This window comes from Lepisosteus platostomus, chromosome 17 (genome assembly GCF_059453375.1).
Source record: "Lepisosteus platostomus isolate fLepPlt1 chromosome 17, fLepPlt1.hap1, whole genome shotgun sequence".
NCBI classification, from domain to species: Eukaryota; Metazoa; Chordata; class Actinopteri; order Semionotiformes; family Lepisosteidae; genus Lepisosteus; species Lepisosteus platostomus.
This window is the reverse complement of record NC_142627.1, coordinates 21,689,717-21,713,551: the sequence shown is the minus strand read 5'-3', so window position 1 is coordinate 21,713,551 and position 23,835 is coordinate 21,689,717. Positions and strand designations below refer to the sequence as shown.

Genomic DNA, 23,835 nt, shown 5'->3' with positions numbered 1-23,835 from the left:
CTCCTAACAGTGGAAATTGGGCAGAAAGTTGTGTCTGAAGCACAGAACATACAGTATATGAAAGTTTTATGGAAGACTTTCACAGATTCTCCTTCAGTGACATCCTATTTTACTGATTTTATTCTGGCAGAACAAAATTATTCCTTAAATACAGTTTATACACCTTGCTAAACACAAACACGTTTCTTCTGTACTTTGAAGCATGCAAGAAGACTCAGAAAAACTACAATGGGATCCTTCTTCAGACACAAGCCAAGCAGTACTTTTTTACAATGGTCATATCTCAATGGGCAAAGTTCTGCAGGTTAATGAAGAATTTTAGATCAGCGACTGTAAGATAACAACTTTTTATACAAACAACTAATCCATTTTTGACCCTCATCTTAATCCCTGGGGTCTGTAAGCAAAGATTAGAAATGGTTAATAATACGAGATATACTTCCATACCATAGAATTTTGTGCAATTATTACATTGGGAAAGACCTTTTTTCAAACAACGTCTGTTACGGATTCTGGTTGCTGATAACATCTTAAAGTTTGACATCTGTGCAAACAGACTAACAGCCAGATCGCATTAATGCAAAGCAGGCTGATGACCTGGCCGTGGATTTAAGGAGCTTTGCTCTGAATCAGGACTGGGCCATATTATTGCCTTTTCACCAGGGGCTCGACCATTGCGTAACCCTGCTTCGACAGAGACGGCACCGACTCGAGTGGGAGAGCCTGGGGAGGTGTCGGCCCATCGAAGAGAAAATGTGCCCGCGATTTCTACGCAGAAAAGTGCAGGCGTGCTCAGGGTGGGAAGGCAGCTGGCTGCGATACCCTCGGTCCTGCTGAAGGAGCGAAGTGTTCCATCAGCCTCGGCTGTGCCCGAGCATTATACGCTCGCACCGACCGACAAGACTTCCTGCCGAAGGAAATTGGAAAAGATGTGAGCTGCGTGGGCCCAGTCAAGGAAACCACCAAGACTGCAGATTCCAGCTCTCCAGCAGCCTGCAAGGCACTGCAGGGCTGTCCAAGGCATGAGCTCACTGTTCTTTATTATAAGACTTTAAAACAAGGCTAGCTACTAACCAAGACCACGCCATTCCCTAGAATGGAGAACAGAGGGAGATTATCTTCCACAAAATGACCAAGTGCTAGTCGCCTGAAATGATCACTTTAAAACCAATGACACAGCTTCTTTTTTTTTAGACGGGTCTCTGCAAAGATGTTTGCAGAAGTGGATCATTCACACTATAACCTGTCTAACCACTACCTTATAAAAATCACATCCTTTATTCCCAGCTTTCATACATGCTCATCAAAAGTCAAACAGAGCCACTTTTAGTACACAGCTTGTTTGCCAATAAGTTAAAGTTGTGCAGTCAACAGAGACCCAGAAGTCTAAAGGCAGTTTTTTTTTCAAATTGGTTACATTCCCGAATGAGTTTCTTCTTCCTCATCTGGCATTCCATACAGATACAAAAAGCAAAACTATTGTGTTGACCTATGAAGGGATATCCAGCAGGAGATCACAATTATCAGGCAATATTCTCCTTTGCTTTTGGAGCTTAAGTTCTTTTGATCTCAGCTCCCTCACAATTCTTGGGATCTTGGTTAGGTACTGGCCTGTGGTGCTTTCTGTGTGGCATTTGCTGCTTTTTGCAGTGTGTGTGTGAGTTTACACAGATTGCTCCTTCCGCCTTACAAAGACACACTGGCTTAGATAACTAATGTCTCTAAATTGCCCCTGTGCGCCTGTGTGATGGACTGGCATCCTGTTCAGCATGCAGTCCTACCTTTCATCCTGCATAACCCTTAGAAGGAGAAAATAACTTTTCAGATAACAGATTATTATGTTCAACAAAAGCCCAATGACACAAAATGCTTGGATTTCAAACTTTAAGTCTAGTCCAAAAACTGACGCCAGGTATCTTGCTTTTTTCTTAGCTATCCTTTCATTATCAAAACATTTTCGAGGTAAACAGCTGAAGACCAGCACAGAGAGCAGGAGATGTTTTATGGATTTATGTTGTCTGGACCTGAACAGAATGACAAATGATAGCATCCAGGACAGCTTCTGGCATAGCTCCTACCTAAACTGTCTAGGTGATACTATGTCGATTCCTAGACAGACTGGAACAAATAGCACTTGGATCGTTCTCTCAATCAGAAACAGCTCCTGCCAGAAACAGATGCAGGTCAAAAAATGTTTTCATTCACACAGAGAGCAGCACTATATGGAAGCCTTCTCTATTTGTGCCTCTGTAGCACTCCTGAAGAAAGCAGATTTTCCTGACAGTCCAAAAGACCTAAAATGTTAGTTTTCTTATTTTCTGTAACAAAGTGACCCAAGTTTCATATGTCATCTCTTCCAATCAAGCCCAAAAAATGAATAAAACAAAAGTTCAATTTTACATTAATGACAAAATACAAGAAGTGCAAATGAACATATTGCTGTTCTGTCTAAATCTTTTGTTCTTCTGCTGCCTTGGTTTTCCTGGTCTGACGTTCCATAGAAAAGAACTGCAATTCTTTGTCATTTGATTTTTGTTTCGTACAAGCAACGGTGTTTAAGTTATAACAGAAGCTAGGAATGATAGCCTATAATTTGTTCTTTCTGTCCCATTACAGTTTGGAGCGTTCCAGCCCCTGCAGTAGACCTTGAGCAGTCCTTCCATAGCTGTCCCTGGGCATCCTTCCTCTAGAAGAGTAACAGTCCCTGGGCAGTCCTTCCTTCCTTTAGAGCTGTCCATGGACACTGCTTCTACTCTAGCTCTCCCTGGACATTCCTTTCTCTATAGTATGGACGTTCCCATTCCCTCCTCTATAGTATGGACATTCCCATTCCCTCCTCTATAGTATGGACATTCCCATTCCCTCCTCTATAGTATGGACATTCCCATTCCCTCCTCTATAGTAGGTGAACCTGGAGCGAGAGCCCAGGGGGGGTGAACCCGGAGCGAGAGCTGGGGGGGGTGAACCCGGAGCGAGAGCTGGGGGGGGTGAACCCGGAGCGAGAGCTGGGGGGGGTGAACCCGGAGCGAGAGCCCGGGGGGGGTGAACCCGGAGCGAGAGCTGGGGGGGTGAACCCGGAGCGAGAGCCCAGGGGGGGGTGAACCCGGAGCGAGAGCTGGGGGGGTGAACCCGGAGCGAGAGCTGGGGGGGGTGAACCCGGAGCGAGAGCTGGGGGGGTGAACCCGGAGCGAGAGCCCAGGGGGGGGTGAACCCGGAGCGAGAGCCCAGGGGGGGGTGAACCCGGAGCGAGAGCTGGGGGGGGGTGAACCCGGAGCGAGAGCTGGGGGGGTGAACCCGGAGCGAGAGCCCAGGGGGGGGTGAACCCGGAGCGAGAGCCCAGGGGGGGGTGAACCCGGCGCGAGAGCCCAGGGGGGGGTGAACCCGGCGCGAGAGCCCAGGGGGGGGTGAACCCGGAGCGAGAGCTGGGGGGGTGAACCCGGAGCGAGAGCCCAGGGGGGGGTGAACCCGGAGCGAGAGCCCAGGGGGGGGTGAACCCGGCGCGAGAGCCCAGGGGGGGGTGAACCCGGAGCGAGAGCCCAGGGGGGGGTGAACCCGGAGCGAGAGCTGGGGGGGTGAACCCGGAGCGAGAGCTGGGGGGGGTGAACCCGGAGCGAGAGCCCAGGGGGGGGTGAACCCGGAGCGAGAGCCCAGGGGGGGTGAACCCGGAGCGAGAGCTGGGGGGGTGAACCCGGCGCGAGAGCCCAGGGGGGGGTGAACCCGGAGCGAGAGCCCAGGGGGGGGTGAACCCGGCGCGAGAGCCCAGGGGGGGGTGAACCCGGCGCGAGAGCCCAGGGGGGGGTGAACCCGGAGCGAGAGCTGGGGGGGTGAACCCGGAGCGAGAGCCCAGGGGGGGGTGAACCCGGAGCGAGAGCCCAGGGGGGGGTGAACCCGGCGCGAGAGCCCAGGGGGGGGTGAACCCGGAGCGAGAGCCCAGGGGGGGGTGAACCCGGAGCGAGAGCTGGGGGGGTGAACCCGGAGCGAGAGCTGGGGGGGGTGAACCCGGAGCGAGAGCCCAGAGGGGGTTAACCCAGAGCGAGAGCCCAGGGGGGGTGAACCCGGAGCGAGAGCTGGGGGGGTGAACCCGGCGCGAGAGCCCAGGGGGGGGTGAACCCGGAGCGAGAGCCCAGGGGGGGGTGAACCCGGAGCGAGAGCTGGGGGGGGTGAACCCGGAGCGAGAGCCCGGGGGGGGTGAACCCGGAGCGAGAGCTGGGGGGGTGAACCCGGAGCGAGAGCCCAGGGGGGGGGTGAACCCGGAGCGAGAGCTGGGGGGGTGAACCCGGAGCGCTCTCACTCACCCACACAGCCGTAGCTCTCCTGCGGCTCCTGGAAGCCCCGGTCGCACAGGCAGCGGAAGGAGCCGGCGGTGTTCTCGCAGAAGCCGTGGCTGCCGCACAGCGTGCCGTTCGCAGCGCACTCGTCCACATCTGCAAACGAGACAGCACAGACAGCGTCAGGCCGCGGCCCCCGAGCGCGCGCCCCGGAGCCCAGACAGAGCTCCCGCCGGACGAGGTCCCTCTATTGATCCCTCTCCCTCAAAAACACAAGGGGACCTGCACCTCCCCCTTGAAGTGAAAGTACCACTGATCCTTTTGTTTGATCATGTATTCTTTCCTGCTGTTCAGGAGGAGCCGTCTCCGGCTCCGGCTTGCTCCTCTTCCTCTTCATGCGGTCTCCAGCTCGCTCCTCTTCCTCTCCAGTCTCCGGCTCGCTCCTCTTCCTCTTCACGCGGTCTCCAGCTCGCTCCTCTTCCTCTCCAGTCTCCGGCTCGCTCCTCTTCCTCTCCGGTCTCCGGCTCGCTCCTCTTCCTCTCCGGTCTCCGGCTCGCTCCACTTCCTCTCCGGTCTCCGGCTCGCTCCTCTTCCTCTCCAGTCTCTGGCTCACTCCACTCCCCCACTTCAGCAGCTTCTCTCCCTCTCGAGTGTGTCTGAGGACACTCCTGTATTTCAACACAGGCCTGATGCTTTTCAGCCGTGAGCTGGCTTTGTCTTCAAGGGCCTTCAGCATGACTCCTCCTTTTCTGTGTCCGTCTATGGCAGAGCCCCATCCTGCTCTTGGTCTCTTCACGTTTAAAGGAGTGAATAAATTTGAACTGAGATTTTTCGGGTTGAGCTTAGAGAAGGCACTGAGGTTCAAAAGGGGCACTTGAGTTAAATATATAACACATAAAATGCATTTTTGCTAAACAGATTCCTTTGGTCTAATATGTTTACAGATTATGCTAGTTGCCACCTCTCATTGTGCAATGATGACCTGGAATAAATGTGTTACTTTATGTTACAAGACAACATTTCAAGATTGTACTGTGTGAGCAATTGAAGCATATCATTTACATCCTGAGTATTCTATATTGTATTCAAATCTAAATTTTCCATTAGCATCCCACAATGTCTGTGCAAAACTGATTCACATAAAGCAGAATGAAAGCTGACATTTTGATCTCAGCTACAGTGCAAGCAGTGCAAGCAGAGCTCTGTCTCTTAATATAGCTCATTGCGGTATTGAGTTTCCATGACAAAGGAAAAGAATTCTGTGAAGCGAACATGCCCTGCATGAGGGGAGAGGACAAATCTATAAACCGCACATAGCACGCAAACAATGCAGTGTGTGAAGAACAAGTAACACACATGTAAGCAGCTCTTGATATAACACAGCAGTACAGCTGACAGATTAAGTCTAACGATGTCACGGAGCAATAAAACAGCCACTGATATGCTACGAGAAAGCAGTAGTCTCTTCATAGACATTTCGATGAACGAGACTCAAAAAATGACTTTTGGTACCAAAGGGTGTACTGCAGGTGGATAGAGTAACATGGGCAGAACTACTAACAGGTGCCCTACAGACACACAATTACACTGTATTGACAGATGTCTATAGACAGTACATTACAGACACTGCCCTTTCATGAAGGTTCAAAGGAATACCATGAGAGCGTGTTGTTAGAAACTTGGTGAGACACCTGAGCTTCATTAGGACACAGGCAGCTGGTTATGTTTGAATGCAGGAGTAAAACTAGGCAAAGACTTCCTTAGCATCTGGTGAATTTTAAAGAGCAGCATTTCATGGTTTTAATCTTGGTTTTAGAGGTAGTAACAACATCTTTTTCCTTTTCTCTTTTTATGTTTAGTATCATACTGCTGATACTGTATATTTCTGTCTAAAAATCTTAAAAGGCTTAAAAAACGTTTAGGCGGTCTTTACCCTGTCTAATTTTCCCACCACCAAACCACCATGTAAAACCACTACAAGAGCTGTGCTCGGACACGGTGCAACCAACAGCATAGTTATCACTGATGGAACCTCATTCCACCATGTGACGCACGTGTGCACGCTCACCCATCACTGCACACAACGCTAGTTGCATGTGGCCATGAAGACCTTAGACTAATGTGCAAAATGAGGACATGGGGTGAGGCTGTAAGCTGGCAACGCAACAGCAGCAGTGCCACAATGCAGGCGAGGAATAGGAGAGCTCCAGCAGTCAGCCTGAGCGACTCACCGACACAGATCCCACTGGGCTCTTCAGTGTAGCCTGGAGGACAGTCCACGAGGCACCTGTACGAGCCCTGGGAATTCTCACAGCGCCACGTCCCACAGACACCGCTGTCTTCCTCACACTCATCAATATCTGTTTGAGATCAATTCAGTCACTTCTCAGATCAGAAAAGCAGAGAAAAACTGCAAATAACAAAGAGGAATGACACTGCTGTTTGAGAGGTTATAATCTGACCCAGGGACCTTCACTTAAAATCTGAATCTTCAGACTGCGGGTTTGCCTGTACTGCTAGGACGGGAAGGAGACGAGGCTCCTTAATGAAAATAACTTGGACTCTTCAATTGTGATATTAAAAAGCAAAGTGTTCCACACAGCTAGGAAGGTCCATAAGGATAATACTAAAGTATTGCATTCAATGAGTCTAAAAGCTCTTCCTTGCTTTCAGATTCACAAATGCTTCAAATATTGACCAACAGCTTGCTGTTTCACAGTTGATCTCCTTACTAAGTATGACCTTATGAAATATCATGAAATATCAAAGGCTTAGATTCCCTAGTCTTGGGTCTAACAGGGTATACGTTCAGCTGGGGGCAAGAGACTTGAAGCAGATTGCTTACTGCTTCCCAGGGGAGTAAAAGTTTTTCGTCACACCAGGGAGAAACCACTGGGCCACCAAAGAGCAGACGCACATGAATGTGTCATGCCCTAACTGCGCCTTCTGAGGACCACAGAGGAACACACATAAACAAAACATGAAGGTCATTCATTACAGGCGACATCACCACAGGGGAAATCCCCACTCAAACGAAGCACTGACAATCTACAGGCTACTAACTAGGAACATGAGTTTACCAAGGCAAGTCTCATTGGCAGCATGTAGGCGATAGCCTGCAGAGCATTCGCATCTATAGGAGCCCTCCGTGTTGGCACAGAAACCAAAATGGCATTTGGTACCATCTGAACATTCATCCACATCTGGAAGAAACACACAGTACCTGTCTGAGTTAAAGAACACACTGGACAAGACGATCACATACAGTAACAGCAGTCCAAGGTTAGCAGACAAGGACACCCAAAAACATTGTTCTAAGCCAAACTCAGTGAAAAGAACAATCACATGGCTGGTCTTGGAACAATAAAGGACAATGAAAGCGTGCATCAGCCCAGATTACGGACTGCCTCTGGTCTGAAGCAGGAAAAAAAACTCCAGGAGACAGAGAAAACAAAAACGAGTTTACAACAGGCAAACTGGGCTGGCATGTGTTCATTTCTTTCAAGTAATGTCAGTATTCGAATTCTGTTATAATAAAATAAGTAATAAAAGCACATAAAACATCAGCACCAGACTTGTCAGACAGCCATGTGGCTGTGGGATGAAGCTAATCCAAGCCAGCTGTCTGCTGACCCTGCACTGCAGACTCCCACTCCTTATCCACAAAATCACAATCTTTACTTTCTGTACCTTAAGTCAGGTTTTTAAGTCCACACTTCAATTTCTTCACCATCAATTTTGAAACAACAGTTCGGTACACTGAACATGTTGGAACATGAATGTTCCAAGAGGAACATCTGGATTCGTACCTATGCTCTTACGATGCTGTCTTTAACAAAGGTGTGTTGTCTCATTCAAATCACATCACCTCCTGGAGGGTAGAAGATTTGCCATTTCTTGCCCAAAGGGAATTGTTCCACCTACTGGTCCTCAAAAAACAACCAGATTTTCACTGGAGGTCTCTCATCCTAGAGAGCACAGCACAGCTCCGCTTCTAAGATCGAACTCTGTGATGGTACAACTAACATCACTTTATTAACACTTTACAATTTCTTGCATTAGGAATTATCTTTTCGCATACCCCAGCTTGCTCTCCATGAGACACACAGACAGAGAGAGAAGCTTGAGGTCAGAGCGCAGGGTCTGCCATTGTACGGCGCCCCTGGAGCAGACCTAAAGATTCCAGAGGGCAAGTCAATCTTCGAAGGCTCCAGCCTTGCAAGTTACACAGGTACTTTTCAATTAGTAACTGATCAAAAACTAAAAGAAAACAGGTAATGTGTCTTTTAAAAGAAAACCTTTGTCGCGTGCAGGCTGAGCTCTGAGCTGGGCATTGTGGGTTCAAGCCTGGGTTACGTCGCTAGCCAATCATGACTGGGATTCCCTAAGCGGCAGAACATGATTGGCTGAGTTATGCCAATGGTGGACGGGACTGGTCAGTCAGGGCTCTCTTGTCTCCTAGCAACCCAGCGACCCCTGAGGCCTTCTGCTGTTACAGGGCCAGAGGGGCCTGAGAACCATGGCCAACTAATCCCACCCAGCCCCTGGCAGAGTTCAGCGTTCAGCGTTCAGCGTTCAGCGTTCAGCCTATCGGCACTGAACCTCCAGGGGCTGTGCTGACGTGTTAAAACGCAGGTTAGTGGTGTCTGCCTCCGCTTCCTCATTCTCCTGTGTTGTGTGGTCGCAGAGTGTGGAGCCGCAAGTCAAAATGTGGACAACTCACAATTACTGGTTCTGAATCGGGGATGGCGTATAAGCAAAAAAGAGATTAAAAAAATCAGAGATTGAATGAAACCTAGAGGACTAGACTGGAGCCCTTCATTCCTGCTGTAAGGTTGCAAACAGTTTTCCTTCTGCTGTTGACCATTAGATTTTTTGCTGCTTGACAAACAGCAGGTACAAACTGGCAGTGTAGAACAGGACAGTCGAGCACAGCAGAATAAATACCATTGCAAGGCAATATTTCAGCAAGCCTGCAATCTGGCCCGAACATCCAATTTCAATTCCATTGTTTTTCTGCTTCTTGACATGTTTTGCTAGACTGCTCTTAAAACCTGGTGTAAGACTTTTATTTTCAGCAATAAATAAGGGCATTCTTTTCTTTTATGAGGAACCAAAAGAAAGAAAAAAACTAGCCAATTTATTAAAATGCACTAAAGAGAGAGGAATGCCTTTTGAAAACAATCTGCCTACATCTCTCCCTTTTCAAAGGAGATTATTTTTTCAGCCAATACTGGGTATAGTAATATTACCTAACCGGTGTTTATCGGTTAACCAGAGTTAAAAAGCTTAAATATTCATTGTGAACATTAACGTATGTGGAAACATTTTTGAGTTGTACTGATTTCCAAATTAGACACTTTCCTTAGTGTGGCCGAGAGCCACACCAACGTTTTGTACTACAGACAAAAGGTTTTGTCTGTTGCACACCACAGTAATGTAAAACACTGCTAACACACGATCCCTTCTGCACAGGCAGGTCTGGTTCTGAAGATACAAACGCATGTATAACACACAAAGAAAAGAACATAATCTCAAGACTGGGAAGCAAAAATGATAACATGAGCTTAATAATAATGCCTGGTCAGAGGAGGTTGGAATTTACCTCCTAGCTGGACAAAACTCTTAAGAGGGGTAAAATATTCACCTGAGGAATAGTACCTTTAAGCCCTTCTTTAAGGCTACAATGATTAGCATTTCTTGCAAAAAGGCTTTCCACAGGCCTGTCTGGCCTGTCTAGAGGCACAGTCAAGCAGCAGGAGCTGAGCGAGGGGCCTTTCCTCTCGCTTCATCGCAGTGGGTTCAAAGGCAGCTTGCGAGCTGCAGTTCTGGAGTCCAAAGCAAACAAAGTCGGGGCCAGGCGCTGAGGTGCTGTACAGGCCGGGCTGGAGCGAGGCAGAGCGATCCACAGCAGGCCAAGGCAGGGCGACGCTGCGCGCGCCTCGCCACACTGCCCCTCCCCTCCCCTCCAGTCTTTTCTCTTCCCTCTCGAAAACGATTTTCCATCGCAGGGAGCAGAACCAGGGCACAGCCCTGCACCCTCGTCTCCCCCCTGAACTGAGCGGCCAGAATGAGCTCAGTCAAAGACCTTGACTTACTACCACCTCGTTGATCTAAGGAAATTTACGTTCAAACTAAAATAAGGAAAAGAAATTAATAGAACAAGTGGTGCTAGCAGTCAAAGTGCATTTTACAGGAAACAGGAGGCAGTAGATTTGGCTTTCAGAAGAGCTGTAAGTTTGCGTTCGTGCCCTTGTTTTGTTCTCCTCCTGACTCATTAGCAGTGACCTCTTGTGCTGATCCTCAGCTCCCGCTCTCGCGACCAGCCCTGCGCAAAGTATTCCTCCTTGTCTAGACAGCCAGCTCAATGGCCCCTTCTTTTTATTTTTACTGCAGGAAAAGGCATTTAAAACAACTCTGGCGATGGGAAAGCCTTTTGGCAAAGGACTGCTGGTGGAAAATAGCAGCAACACATGTAAAACTAATTAAACACCACTTTCCAGAGGCAACGAGGCATCTTCTGAGGGTGGGAAAATATACAAGGAGTATCACAAGATGAGATAAGACAAGCCCTTGATCCAGCAAACCACCTGTAGCTACAGCTGAGATTCTTTTTCTGCAGCTTGTCAGCAGTCACACAAGCCACTTCTGTTTATCTGGACCACAGGAACATTAAACACTTCTAAACCAGACCTCCTTTGGCAGGAACAGTTCAGAAGAAACAATCACGCTAACTACAGCCTCTCTGTGCAAATGAAGCATCTCCGGTACAGACAGGTGAAAGGGAGTCAATTTACAGTATCTTGACACCCATTCATTTTATTTCGGCTGATGCTTAAATTTCCATCTGCTATCAGCCTTGCTTTGTCTTGTTTCATTTCACCTGTAATTCTCATGCTTTCGGGAAATTCTTTCAGTCTGTTGATAAATTGCCAAATAGTCAAATGATGAGTAATCCAATTTTTTTTTCAGGTAGCCAGCAGCATGACCCTGACTACTGTTCCTGAATTTGATCTATTAATCCTATGCCCTTGGAAGATTTCCTAAGAGATCACAGATTTTGTTTTCCTTGAAATTCCTGAGCTCTAGCAGCCAGTTAAAAAAAAAAACAAATCAGAAATAAGTTTCTAGCCAAATCCACTCACAACCTCCATGTGGCTCAGTCCTTCTATATAATGTTTTTTGTTAATAATCCAGAACAAGAGACAAAAACGTAAAAAAACAGTTCTGTGGCTGTAGCAGGTGTTGTAATTCTCTGCTGTTGACAGTGCCTTTGCATATCCAATAAACCTGACAATAGTGTATACACAGAACAATGTAAAGATCGTGAAATGACAATGGGGAAAAACAGAACCAATAGAATTCACTCTATGACTGTATGATGTATACAGTATGATGTATGATTAAAGACTGTGTGTCAGTGAGAAATGTCAATATCACTATTGCCACAACTGATATCTTCATTGCACATTAACATTTGATCAGCTGAGAGCCACAAACAATGAATCAAGAATTGATTAATGGAATCCAGAAGTCAAATAAATAAGCACAGCTAACCAAATGCCCACACGATGTAAATGAGCGCTCGGACTGCAGGCTGCTTACCTTCACAGGAGTGTGAATCCTCAGCTGCAGCAAACCCCCGCTCACAGATGCAGTGGAAGGATCCCTGAGTGTTGAAGCACTCCCCATAGGGGCCACACAGCTCGGAGTCGTCCAGGCACTCGTCGACATCTGAGAAAACAGCCGGAGGGGACAGAGGGTCAGCAGTATGGCGCAGCCAGTTGGCACAGGGACAGCCACAAGCGTGCAGGTTTTGTGGGTCAGTGATCAGGCTTCAACTAATCTGTTCCAATCGAACAAACAGTCCAATGAAGTCATGAAGAGATGAGCTGGAACAAAATGATCTGGAAATTGTCACTAGGGTGGCAAATAGCATCCTCACTAGTGAAAACAGCACCTGCAATGGTGAAAACGGGAAGGATTGATTTATTGGATGACCCTGAGCAATAATGCATTGGAAAGATGCATTATTGCTATTGGCAATACAATGTATGGGAAATGGTTGCACAGAAAACAGCAGAGACCTAAGCTTCTGAGATCCTGCTGCTAATTTAATTACGACAGTGCACAGGTCATCTTTAAACAATCATGCTGATCTGGTGATGCTGTTGTTCCATTGCTTGTACTACAACATCACCGCACTGCAGAAATAACCACAGGCCACAAGCTGACACATTGGGACTTGTGTTTGTTTCAGTTTATACACGGAACATTAGGCAGACAGTATATCAAGAAAGCAACGACCTTTTCCAGCAAAGATAAACTGGGAGAAATTACTGATGTCATTTGTAAAGGACTTTTTAAACGAATTTTCTGTCTATAGGTATGACAAAATGTAGGCATTTGCAATGTAAGAGTTTAAGACAGACAAGGTCCTATAGATTCTGGGGGAGACACTTATGAATGAAACATTTATTATGCAAGTGGAATTTACCTTGACACCTAGTGCTGTTGACCACTTGGAAGCCATCTGGGCATGTGCACTGGTATGATCCCATGCTATTAATGCACTGGCCAACTTCTCCACAGGCCTCCCTGAACTCCTGGCACTCATCCACATCTGAAACCATAAAGCAAAACCACCTCACACTCCACACATTTGGACACTGACTCTGGAGCTGCAGATGAGACCGAGTGTCTAAACTAAAGACGCTGAGCATGAACTCAAGAAAATCATCAACACCTGTCATACCATTATGCTTATGCTTGCTAACGTGCTAAGGTCTGATACAGTAGCATACTGTACCTACCAAGTGTAGTATGACTGCACAGATAAACGTGGCTTGCCTTCACAGTGGTATCTAGGTAGAGTGAGATGTGGAAGCACTCATATGTTATTGGCCCTGTAAAGCCCAGAGAAGCCCTGCAGGTGTGTGACCTGGTTTCAGGTGAAGCCACTGAAGAATCTTTCTTCCATCCCCATAAGGGGTTAAGAGTTTCTTACCTTCACACTGGTCACCAGCAGGTGAAATCCTGAACCCAGAGCCACAGGTGCAGATGAACGTTCCCTCTGTATTCCTACAATGCCCCCTGGCACAGACTTCCTCATCCTGACATTCATCAACATCTGGGAGCAGAAGAGATTATGGTCCAGACATTGCAGAGGGCACCATTACCCTGTTCATCATGGAAACTGCTCAGCTCTTAAGATACTGCACAACTAATTTTGAGACCGACGAGGCCCTGATTCAGCAGTAAGCTTTAGTAAGATCTGAGAATCGTTCCCTCTCCTCTGCCAGCGTCCTCCTGGTCAGCTTCCAAGTGAGGGCTAAACTAGGGTGTGCCCCCACTGTGCTGAAGAATAATGTCTAGCAGCTTGTCTGCAGACACCAGATGCTTACATTATAAAAATGTTACTCATTTCAACGTCATCTTTAAAAAACGTAATAGCTGGGTTTTTTTCCATTTACTGCATGTTAGTAATTGTCATTTGCAACTTCTCTTTAGATTTAAACAAACAGAAGTTAAAACCTAGCAGTTTTTGTGGATCATAATGCTCTTTTCTATATCAATCCGGCTCCTACCTCACTTCCAGTGTTCACAAGTATCCTTATTCCTTTCTCAGCTGGCACCTGAGACTTTATTTCACAAGCACTTTTAAATACTGAGTTTTACTGGAAGTTGTAAACATAAAAAAGAGGAAATTACCTGTGCAAAATTTGCCATTTCGACTCAACTCATATCCTTTATTGCATCTGCAAATGTAGGATCCTTCAAGGTTGGAACACTTGCCATTGACACACAGTGACTTGTTCAGACACTCATTGATGTCTAGGTGAGGGGAAGAACAGGAAGAGAAACGCTGGTATGAGCTATGAGATACCTACTGTATGTTTAACCAAAGGAATTTGACACTGATCATACATAATGAACTTCACAAACAAAAAGGCAGCTTTTCACAATTTGGAAATATTTCCCCCCCGAGAAATTCTATACGTTGACTTTTCATTCCACCATCTGTAAGGACTGTGGGTCGGTGCTCAGGAATGTTGTCTGGATTAACTCCTGCACTCACATTCCTCAGTTCTTCATGGTCTTTATTTTTTCATCCATCACTAAACTACTGTACTATCCAGTTCTGTCTCATAAGAACACTGAAAAATCTGCTGCAAAGGCCACTTATTTCAAAAGGAAAATGGCAAGGGCTGGCTTTCTGGATGAATATCCAACTGACACGGAGATATTTACAGTAGTAAAGTTACAAGGTGATTGCATAAATAAGTGGTCTGTGCAGAACTGCATGCTTTTATTTTTCAAAAAAAAATGTGGATGCCAGTCAAGAATTCTGAATCTCGTAATTCCTGGTGCCTGTTTACTTTGGGGTTTTTTTTTTTACTTGCTAGCTTGATCTTTTGCAATGAATGATGTGTTTTCAGTTATACAGTATGTTGCAGGAACTAAAGTACTAAAGTATGAAGCCCTTTCCAAACACCAAAGAGCTCTTGCTATGCAATATCTTGGTATTTCATTTCATTACACTCCATTCACTTGGAATTTTTAATATACTTCTTATTGTCTGCAAAATGAAACAAACTAATCGATATTCACTGCTATTTGGATAGTCCTTCGCTGGTATTGGCATCTCTAGGACACTGCAGCTCATGGTGGGAGTTGGACTGGATGGCCTGTTAAATCGATAGTTAACACCCCAGAAAACAACTGCGATGCAGATACAAATGCAGCACTTGCTCATGGCTCAATAAATCCCTCCTTACTCCGAGCGTGTGTGTGTTTTCTGTCAGGCAGACAGTGAATGATCTATACTGTCTGAAAGACTATACAGGGATGTGGGATGGAGGGTGAATCTGGGGAGCTGAGAGAAGGAAACTCAAAGAGGCGTCTGTGTGATGAAAGACCAGCGCCTGTCTGCTAACGAGCCTCTGCAGCCCGCACTCTGCCCACGAGTCTCCTCCGCAGAGCCACAGCAGGCAGGCCTCCTCAGGGGGGACAGAAGGCAGCAGAGCTCTAACAATGCACAAACAACGATGTCTAGACATCAAGCATGTAAAGCTGAAGGGCGCTGTGTCCCTCTGACTTTCTGAGGTTTTGAATAATGCAAACACGAGCACTGGCAGAGTCTTACTCTCCAACAGCTGGGAAGCGCAAGAAACACTGTTACAGGGGGATTAATCCAAGACCGTCCATGTCAACAACTATCCATACTGTATATCTGCATGGACAAAGACATCTGTAACACTATGCTAGTCCTAATGTTGTCTTTGGTCATGATTACTGTAGAACAAATGACATAGTATACTGTATATAGTACATAAATAATGATATATGTAGTATACATAGTAGTCAACACACTTACATTGGGCATTTACAGTACGATGTTGAATACAGTGTTTACACAAAGCTGTTTTTTTGTATAAAATTCTACAGCACTTGCTAATTGAAAGAATAACAAGCACAGCAAGGTATGTTAAATTACTGTGAAACAGCAAATAAAGTCTTAAGGAGGACACATTCCTATTTGCGATACCTAATGTCAGCACACTTCTCAACTCTCTGTATGCCCTCCTTCAACACACCCACTGATGATGCCTGCGTGCAGCACAGTGGCTTGAAGAGTTAGCACTGACTGACAGTGTCCTCTGAGTGGAGAATGACCCGTTTCTCACCAGTGGCACTGCAAGCACACTGCCCCCAGGGGGAGCTGTTGCATAAACCACCAAAGAAACCATTGCTGATACTAGGAAAGCCAGCTCCAGCTGTGTTTGGATGCCGCACAGCTGCATGGAGACTCCTGACCACAGCAGTCTACTGAAAGACTCATCTGCCTGGTCAGTACCGGGATGTGAGACCTCCTGGGAAAAACTAAGGTTGCTTCTGGAAGAGGAGTTAGTGGGGCCGGCAGGGGGCGCTCACCCTGTGGTCTGTGTGGGTCCTGATGCTCCAGTATAGCGATGGGGACACTATATTGTAAAAGGGCGCTGTCCTTCAGATGAGACGTAAAACACAAGGTACTGACTCTCTGTTGTCATTAAAAATCCCAGGGCTTTTCTTGAAAAGAGGATGTTACCCCAGTGTCCTAGCCAAATTTCCCCCTGCCCTTTTCCAATCATGGCCTCCTAATAATCCCTATTTATGAACTGGCTCCATTAATCTGTTCTCCTCCCCACTAATAAGGAATTCTTTATTCTTATTCTTATTCTTATTAAGAGGCTTTAAATATGATTTTTTTTTATAAGACACAGCTCTCCCTCTCTGATCTGTCTGGGAGAGAGAATTACCGGCAGTCTTGCTCTCCAACACTTCCCACTCGCTGGGTCATTCATCACCCGGCAGGTGACAAGCTCCACAGAGCCCAACAGGAGAGTAAATGCTGACTGGAGGAGCTCAGCGTCTCGCAGTGATGTCACTGCCAGCCTGCCGGCACCTGGTAAGTTGCAAGAATCTGCTGGAAAGCAGAGAGACCCCTGGCAGAGCCTGGCTGTACTCTGCAATTGTACTCAAGAGTTGTACCCACAACAGCCCAAAAGCTTTTATTTCTCCTCAGCGCAGATTTATGTTTCATTGGCTTCACAGTGCATGTTGCTGCTGTCAAGTAAAGATGCACTTAATTACTTAAGTGGTTTAATTACTTAGGAGGAATGTGCAAATAAAGCTCTGCCTTTTTAGGAATTGGCAAGGGACTCAGAATTCCTCTTCTCTGAGCTCTATCCCAGCGGGCATTTTTTAATAGCAGGCCAGAAAAAAGACCCTCTAAGTATCTGCTTTTTGTTGAGGAATAGCACAACCGGGGAGCACAAACAAGGCAGAGCGAGAAGGTGCCAGAGTCAACATGGGATGTGGGACAGAGCAGAAATTCAGTTCCAAAAACCCAGACAGCCACACATTTGGTCAAATATATCCCATGTATTTGCAGAGCCCCGTAAACACTAAACTGGAAATAAAGTGCGATAAATTGCATAGTTAAAGTCACTCTGAAGATATATTACAAGAGTAAAACTAGAAAAGTAAAATTCTTCACTTTATTCCAGCTGTTGGAAAATCTTTGCCATTTGACTGAGGTTATAACCAGAATCCTGTGCCCTGTCTGGCGATTTTGTTTCTGCAGAGCTGCTGTGCCAATAAAACTATCAAGGCTGACAGAGTAAATCACAGCGGTTCACTCATTCGTCTCCTTGTTAAATCTGACATCTGGGACGCCAGCCCTGGAAGGAGCAGTGAGATGCCGTGACAAGATGATTCTGATTGATTTCCTTCCTCTGCATTCAAGCGCTTTCTTTTGCATTACATTATTTTTAATTCAATTATATGAAAATGCTTTATGTTCTTTTCTAACTCCTAAAAAAGTCCAGCTAATTTTCCAATGTTCTCATTAAGTGACAAAATGCATTAATTACTAACTACCTGGTGAGCAAGACGGGATGAAGGGAGTCCTCTCATTGCTCACCTCTGCCTCTAACTCTCTGCCTCGTCTACTTCCACAGGCTGAGGGATCTAACTGCGCGGATGGAGCAGACAGCTGTGGAAAAGCATCGCCTTTGCTACGTACCCACACACTGCTCGCCCCGGCCCTCGTGACCGTCAGGACACGGGACGCACTCGTAAGACCCGGGAGTGTTGAGACAGCGCCCCGCGGGACAGATCCTCGCATCCAGGCATTCATTGATGTCTGCAAGAGCGAAACGTTCCCATTACAGTCAGGAAACCCCCCCCGAATGCCCTAGCTATAGCAATAGCAGAGGTGGCCTCTAGGTCCCCACGGATGTGTTACTTCTCCGCGCAGGAGTGATGCCACACAGTGGAGCAGCCACACATCTCTCGTTAACGTCACTGCAGGCACCAGGGAATTTGCAGGAGTTGTGGATGTGCTGAAGGGAACGCTAATCCTCACCCCTCCCCAGAAGGGCTCTGTTTATCTTGTGTCCCCAGAAGGGGAATCCTGGTCACAGTGAGCTACTGTCCTGATCCATGGTTCAAGCCCACTACATCTGTGCTGTAGAGCTCAATTGGAGCTGTGATGGAGTGCCTCCATATATGGTCACGGTACTGTATACGCTTACTTTTGAATCACATGGGAACCCCGAATGTTTATTTTAAAAAAAAAGATCCGACTCCATCTCTCCATCTCACAGCAGGCTCTAGTCAAGTACTTCCTTTGACGTTAAATCTTCAAAGATTCAGTGTACTCTTCTGAGAGGCCCTGAGCAAATACTCTGTCTCATGCTCACCACAAATGTGTTAATTTGGTATAATGATAACTAATCACATTTGATTTGTTGAGATTGTTTGCATCTATTTTTACAGGGGCAGAAAATGAATTTCTACTAACTGTAAACCCAGACTTGGGTCTTTTTTGCAAGAAGTTTAAAATTGTGTGACTCTGGAAATGTGCTGGACAATGTGGCCAGGGAACTGTTTATTCAGTACAGCACCCACCAGACATCATGTAGCCTTCCAGATACTGTGAGATCTTACTACAGGGTCTGGTGGCTGCAAGCCAAATCCTTCTAACATTTTTGAAATCTTGTTCTAAAGAGAACTGTAAACACACTGTATGTCAAAGGTTCCAGCCTTTATGGGCCGGCTGTTGACAATTCTGCTTTTAATGGCACCTGAAACTGAACAAGTATTTTTAACTACCACATTAATAGCAGCCTATAAAAATAGCTCCAGAATCTCACACAGCAGAACTCATTCCCCTTTACCGTGACCAGTGCTCGGATGTTTGATTGCCTCCACCGCGTTTCTCTGGACAACTGATGGTGTTGCAATCCGCCTATCACTCAGTCAAGTAACCTATAGTATCAGTGTCGTCTCTGATCCACCCAAATTTTAGCTTGTGGCTCTCTCACTTGTTGGACGTCGTTTATCACTCTGAATCAGACGTTTTGTTTCTGATTTGCTCTTTTTAGTTTGAATCGCCTTGAGGTGTTGTAATGAAAGGCACAATGCTATTTTAAAACAAAGATGACCTACCTCCACATTCCCCTCTTCTGTTCATCTTGTAGCCCCTCTCGCAGTGTCGACATGTGAACGAACCCTCTGTGTTGATGCAGTAACCATCCTGGCACACATTGGGAATCAAACATTCGTCTATATCTGAGAAAGAGACAACACAAAGGTCAGGCCCTGTCCTCTCTAGCCCTGCTCTGCTGATTCAGCTGTATTTTAGGTTGCATCACTTTCATCTTTTAACAGAGGAGCACCACTTTCACAGAAGCTGCAATGACTTAAAATCAACAGTACATTCAGCACTGGTTCAGGATAAGCCATTAAAAAATCATAACTTTCTACACATGGCATCCCAATTAAAATGCTCATGGAAGGCATTGGGCACAGTATAAGGAAGGCATTTTTAATTATCTTTAGATGCAAAGCTTGCAAATTACTAAGGATAGAAACATCCTTGGAATCCCCATTAATCTAAATCACTCTCATAGCTGGTTTATTTTTTTGCTTTTGGAAAATAACAGCAATCTGAACAATTAACAGACTTCCAAGCAATCAGCCTTTGAAAAAAGGATGTAAATACTGTTCACACTGTGATGGTGGAGATAGAGCAAAAAACCTCTTAAATTAATCAACAAACGTCAAATTAATAGCCCCCACAAAGCTCTTCCATCTCGTGTGTGTCTCAGATTAATGACAAGGGTGGAGACAAGAGGAAATGAGGCCTTAGCTACAGCTTAGAGAGAGGGGTTTCCTGACTCCTGACTTTAGTTTCCACAAAACCCTCAATAAACCCAATAAAATATTGCCCTAGGTGGGAAAGGTATAAGACAAGACTGTTACAGTGATATTCAAAGAATCGTTGTTTTTAATAATAATGACTTGTATCTGTATGGGCTGTGTCTGACAGCATCATGTGCAACTATTCACTACTCCTAGGTTTGTGGGAAAATACGTAGTGCTTTTTAAAAATGTTCTAATATAAACATATAAAAGGTTTTTTTATTTTTGAAACACTGATCACATCATGTTCAGACAGCAGGTCACCCCAGGCTGAACTAGGTCTTGGGAACTCGTCAGCTTTTCCATACAAAGATGTTTAGTTGTATTCTTCAAAGTCAGATTTCTTAAGTGGAAAAAAACTCACCATAAAAATGCCCAACTGGGTGACTGCTGCTTAGTACCTCTCCAAATAAACAGCTGAGTCTTACACAAAGATAACTGACATTCCCAACGTACTGTATCTCATAATGGGGAAGCACGTGGCGATCTACTCTTTGCAGGCTGCAAAGGTACAGTACAAGTAAAGGTTTATTCCATGCGGAAAAGAAAAGGGACACAACATTTCGGCTGTGGAGCCTTCTTCAGGTGTGAGTGAGAGAGATCTCCAAACCCAGTTTCCCATTTCACCTCTAACAGCCATAATCCTATTGATCTCTCCGTCTACGTCCTCACAGAGGGGTTTCTGAACTCCGATTGCAGAAAGACATCCGAAACCAAAATTATCCTGAAAATAGGATCACACCTTCCCCCTTCTCTCAACGACAGACTCGTTTCCATCTAATCTTCTCTATTCATTTGCAGGCTTTGACTTCACACCTCTGTTCACCTCTCTCGACTTCGCACCACCTGGCTGTCGATGCTGCTTCTCCCCTGCTCCCACCTGGTCTTGCTCTCCCCTGCGTTAGCTGCTGCCGGTGTTCCTCTCTCCCCCACACCTGAAGAAGGCTCCACAGCCGAAACGTTGTGTCTCTTTCCTTTTCAGCAGGGAATAAACCTTTACCTGTTCTTCATATTCAGAGACAGCCTGGCCATGATCAGTGCTTCGCTGTTCTTGTGGGGGTGAGACAACCGTACCAGTGCACTCTGTCCCTTCTTCGTTCAGGAGGAATCCCAGTTGGCACACACACATGTAGCTCCCTTCCGTGTTCTCACAGCGGCCATTGTAACAGACGTACAAGCCCTCCACGCATTCGTTAACATCTGGTTAAACAGACGCGGACAATGAAAACAGTCAGTTATTTGCAGGAAAGGAAGCAGCAGGCTTCTGAAAAAGCAAAAGGCTTGTTTTTTTTTGCAGAAGCACAACAACTTGTGAAAATACCACCGCAAAAGAGAGGGGCTGTCGTGTCGTTATCAAAACCCCGTCTGCTTCAGCTTGCTGGCCAAATAAAGGCTTGCCCTATCATGTACTGTAGGGTATTATTGCAAGTCCAGCCCAGTTCCCCTTACATGTTCAAGATTTCCATTACTGATAACTCTGTGGACATCAAGCCTTTTGAGTGCTCATATCTGGATGGCAACCAGAGAAAAGCGTGAGATCAATTCTTTCTTCAAAAAGAACATTTTTATATTCTGCCTCCTTTGGTTTGAATCATTGTGTTTCAGGATATAGTTTGGTTTTCAGTTACTCTAACATTATCTGGATGTGCCCCAGCATCTTTCGGGACCCTGGGCGGGGTGGGAGCATTAAAACTTGGGATATATCATAAAACAAGAAACAGGACCTTTCTTCTCTGTAGTGTAGTTTATTTCACTACAGATGTCTGAAAGGTGTTTTTTTTTTGCGTGCTTGTGGTCACTGCACTCCTCAGAAGACAGGTGTTCCTGGTGAAACAGAGTCCGGCAGCTTTGTCTCACCTACACAGGTCGTATTCTCTTCATTCAGCTGAAAGCCATCATCACACACGCAGGAGTAGCCCTCGGGCTGGTTGGTACAGAACCCAGGTCCGCAGATCATAGGGTTCACCGAGCACTCGTCCACTTCTGCAGGAGCACACAGAAAAGGCAAAGCAGACTGATGTCGTTTAATCAGCCTTGATACAAAGGAACTGTAGAGAGGCCACCGGGTTCAAAGGTATCGCCTCCTCTCATAACTGTTAGATATGTGTCAATGAATTGAATTATTTAAATTCAATAGCCTAGGTTATAAATGAGAAAGTAATTCCTTTTACATTTTCAGGTATATTTTACATTTTTTCATGTTTTTGTGCAAAAAAGTCTTTAGCACAAAATAGGTACAAATGCTCTTGTTACAGGAGTTTACTGCCTAAATAATGACAAATATGTTCATTTTTCACTAGCTGCAGTCTTCATGCTGTTAAAAACATATTGTTTCTTGCACCTATTCTCAAGGTGATTTACAAACACTTTATCTCTTTGTCAAACCAAACCGATTTTTTTAAATTGAGGGCTTAATAGAAGCTCCTCATCAATCACCTAGAACATTCATTATTTACCAGTTTAAAACTTCTATTCATTTTCTGTTCTCTAAGACTGAAGGATTTGCATTTTTTGTGTACTGGGGCCTTTTACATAAATCAAGCGATCCTGCTGTTGCCTGCTGTTGCAAAGATATCAAATGCTGGACAAAATGACATGGCATGGCTGTTTATGAGTTTGATAAACTGATTCTTAATAATACCAGATGCTGGTGTATAAATGCAGTCCAAAAATACATCTAACTGGTGCTTCGTTGGGCACTATTTTTCCTCACATCTATCACCAGGTCTTCTGTAAGCAGCAGAAACAGTACATTAGAAAAGGCAGACTTTCCCCTTGGCATTACTGGACCTAAAGCAAGACTCTGATTGCCTGCTATCCTCACACTCTCTTCCAGAGCTCCCTTATCAAGACAGGTTCTGCCCATCCTTCCCAGTGCACAATACGGACAGGTGGTCCTCTCTGAAGACCTAACTATCGCTTTCCCACCTCGCTTAAACAGCATTAACACAATCTATTCACATAAATACACAGCTGCCGAGTGACAAATTAAAATGTCAACATGATCTGCTTTGGAAGAATGTGCCACGGTGCTTGTTTTTTTGGGGGGAGGGTGTGGGTGGCAATGTGACTAAAGATGGTGTTTAGTCTGACAGCGTTTCCAATCGGACCAGGCTAACCGATGGTGCTTTCTGACCAATATCAACGAAGCTCTGGTATAGGCAATTTCCACTTCTACAGGGTGTTACATATCTCAGTACCGATCCCTCACAGCCATAACCCCTTGGTGGTGAAAAGGCACGTCTCATGTAGGCAAGCACAGAAATTCACTGTCCTACACTCAGTGAGGTAACTGCCTATCCTGATGCTGTGATGAGCGCTGGTTCCCCGGGGTCTCACCTGACACCTGCGACTCCCCGAGGCCCTGACTGGCGCTGGCAGTGGACGCCTCTCGGGCTACTTCCACGGGCGGCGGGGGCGAGGTCTTCTCGACCAGCACTGCGGAGCCAGAGCGACAGAGCACTGGAGTCAGTCAGAGGAAGCCGTGCCAGGCGTCGCTGGCAGTGAAAGCCAAACCACACTGCCACGCCACCGTACGCCCGCCGTCCCCGGAGAGCAAGGACGGACGGGTGGGGCTCAAAGCAGTACACACAACCAAGGACGCAAAGGACCAAGGAGGGGGCCGGGAGCTGGGTACATACTGTACCCACACCTGGCTGCAAGGAGCAGCAGGGCTCACAGAAGGAATGAAGCAGAAGCACGCAGGAGTATGGATTTGTGACTAGAATACGGTTTTGTTGATGTCCGATTCGTAATACGTTTCACACTTTGTTGTACAACCGTTGAGTTATAACATGCTGGACTGTTTCGATATGGT

General features: G+C 46.1%; 1 protein-coding gene across 5 annotated transcripts in view; it reads right to left on the bottom strand.

Moving 5' to 3' along the window:
- ltbp1 (latent transforming growth factor beta binding protein 1) overlaps nucleotides 1–23,835 on the bottom strand; it is a 102,121-nt gene that overhangs the window by 11,319 nt on the left and 66,967 nt on the right. For 3 of the 5 annotated variants that reach the window (XM_088609875.1, XM_088609878.1, XM_088609879.1), the window contains 12 exons: nucleotides 23,358–23,456; nucleotides 21,876–22,001; nucleotides 21,093–21,218; nucleotides 19,263–19,385; nucleotides 17,836–17,955; nucleotides 13,980–14,102; nucleotides 13,276–13,398; nucleotides 12,766–12,891; nucleotides 11,874–12,002; nucleotides 7,349–7,471; nucleotides 6,500–6,628; nucleotides 4,296–4,424 (listed from right to left, as the gene is read on the bottom strand). In XM_088609875.1, the coding sequence (XP_088466001.1) occupies nucleotides 4,296–4,424; nucleotides 6,500–6,628; nucleotides 7,349–7,471; nucleotides 11,874–12,002; nucleotides 12,766–12,891; nucleotides 13,276–13,398; nucleotides 13,980–14,102; nucleotides 17,836–17,955; nucleotides 19,263–19,385; nucleotides 21,093–21,218; nucleotides 21,876–22,001; nucleotides 23,358–23,456 (1,476 nt within the window). The remainder of the gene's footprint in view (nucleotides 1–4,295; nucleotides 4,425–6,499; nucleotides 6,629–7,348; nucleotides 7,472–11,873; nucleotides 12,003–12,765; nucleotides 12,892–13,275; nucleotides 13,399–13,979; nucleotides 14,103–17,835; nucleotides 17,956–19,262; nucleotides 19,386–21,092; nucleotides 21,219–21,875; nucleotides 22,002–23,357; nucleotides 23,457–23,835) is intronic. The other 2 variants (XM_088609877.1, XM_088609880.1) reach the window with 2 other exon arrangements.